At 61.3% G+C, this 1,535-nt stretch overlaps 1 protein-coding gene across 1 annotated transcript in view; it reads left to right on the top strand.

The window, feature by feature from the left end:
* Nucleotides 1–221: 221 nt before the first annotated feature.
* The window catches only part of CS (citrate synthase), a gene marked incomplete at its 5' end in the record, with an annotated part of 4,181 nt that continues 2,867 nt past the window's right edge, over nucleotides 222–1,535 (top strand). The window contains 2 exon segments of the mRNA XM_031065530.1: nucleotides 222–442; nucleotides 1,069–1,285. Coding sequence (XP_030921390.1) covers nucleotides 222–442; nucleotides 1,069–1,285 — 438 coding nt within the window.

The following is a 1,535-nucleotide window of genomic DNA, read 5'->3' on the forward strand; positions in this document are numbered from 1 at the left end:
CTGAGAGCCCCTGGATCCAGGAGGGAGGTGGGAATGGGGCTGAGAGCCCCTGGATCCAGGAGGGAGCTGGAAAATGGCTGAGGTGGGGCTGGCAAATGGCTCAGGGGATTCTGAGAGCCCCCAGGCCTGGCAGGGGCTGTAAAACAGATGAGGGGGGTCTGAGAGCCCCCAGACCCAGGAGGGGGATGGCAAATGGCCGAGGGGATTCTGCCGGCCCCCAGCCCCACATGTCAGCCCTGTCCCGTCCCCGTAGGTGACCTGGCTGTCCCGGGAGTGGGCCAAGCGTGCAGCTCTGCCCTCGCACGTGGTGACCATGCTGGACAACTTCCCCACCAACCTGCACCCCATGTCCCAGCTGAGCGCCGCCGTCACCGCCCTCAACAGCGAGAGCAAATTCGCCCGCGCCTACGCCGAGGGCATCCACCGAGCCAAGTACTGGGAGGTACGGCTATGTACACCAAGATTATTTAATTTATCATTTTAATTATTTAATTAAGGGCTTGTCCGGCCCCTTGCTGCTTGACCAAAGGTGGCAGCTGTGGTGGTTTCACCTCAGAGACACCTTTGGCTGGCTGGATATTGCAGCAAAAGTGAGGGTGCCACCTCAGGGGTCTCTTCCGTGACTGATCCATCCCCAGGATGGAGCTGCCTCACATTGGGCACCAATATATTGGAATTGAATACCAATACAGCTGGGTGGGACGTGCCTGGGTTTGTCCAGCCCTTGCTGCTTGACCAAGGGTGGCAGCTGAGGTGGTTTCACCCCAGAGACACCTTTGGCCAGCTGGATCACCCCAGAGACACTTGGATGTGTGGTGTTTTCACTCCAAAGACACTTGTGGCTATCTGGATACCCCAGAGACACCTTTGGCTGGCTGGGTGTGTGCTGTTTCACTAGGATGTGTGAAGCTTCAGTTCATGCCCAGCTTCAGGGGGTAGCGCTGGGGAAGGACCCGGGATAACTGGGACAGGCTACACCCACAGCACGGGGGGGGAGCTGCTGGATTTTGGGGTGGATTTGGGCGCTGTGGGGGTCGGGGCAGCACGGTCTGACCCTGCTGCTGGCAGTTTGTGTACGAGGACGCCATGGATCTGATCGCCAAGCTGCCCTGCGTGGCCGCCAAGATTTACCGGAACCTTTACCGCGAGGGCAGCGGCATCGGGGCCATCGACCCCAACCTGGACTGGTCGCACAACTTCACCAACATGCTGGGCTACACCGACCCCCAGTTCATCGAGCTCATGAGGCTCTACCTCACCATCCACAGGTGGGAGCAGCTGGGGATGGGGAGCAGGGCTGGGGATGGGCCTGGGCTGCTCCGGGGCTGTCAGCAGGGGAGGGGTCCCTGGAGGGGCTCTGGGCTCTGCCCTATAGGGGAGGGGGCTCTGTGGGGGCTCTGGGCTCTGCCCTATAGAGGAGGGGGCTCTGTGGGGGCTCTGGGCCTCTATGGGGCTCTGTGGGGCTGTGCCCTATAGGGGGAGGGGCTCTGTGGGTGTCACCAGGAGCAGGCAGGGTTTGGCAGGGCTGGACCACG

This window comes from Geospiza fortis, unplaced genomic scaffold (assembly GCF_000277835.1).
Source record: "Geospiza fortis unplaced genomic scaffold, GeoFor_1.0 scaffold492, whole genome shotgun sequence".
Lineage (NCBI taxonomy): Eukaryota > Metazoa > Chordata > Aves > Passeriformes > Thraupidae > Geospiza > Geospiza fortis.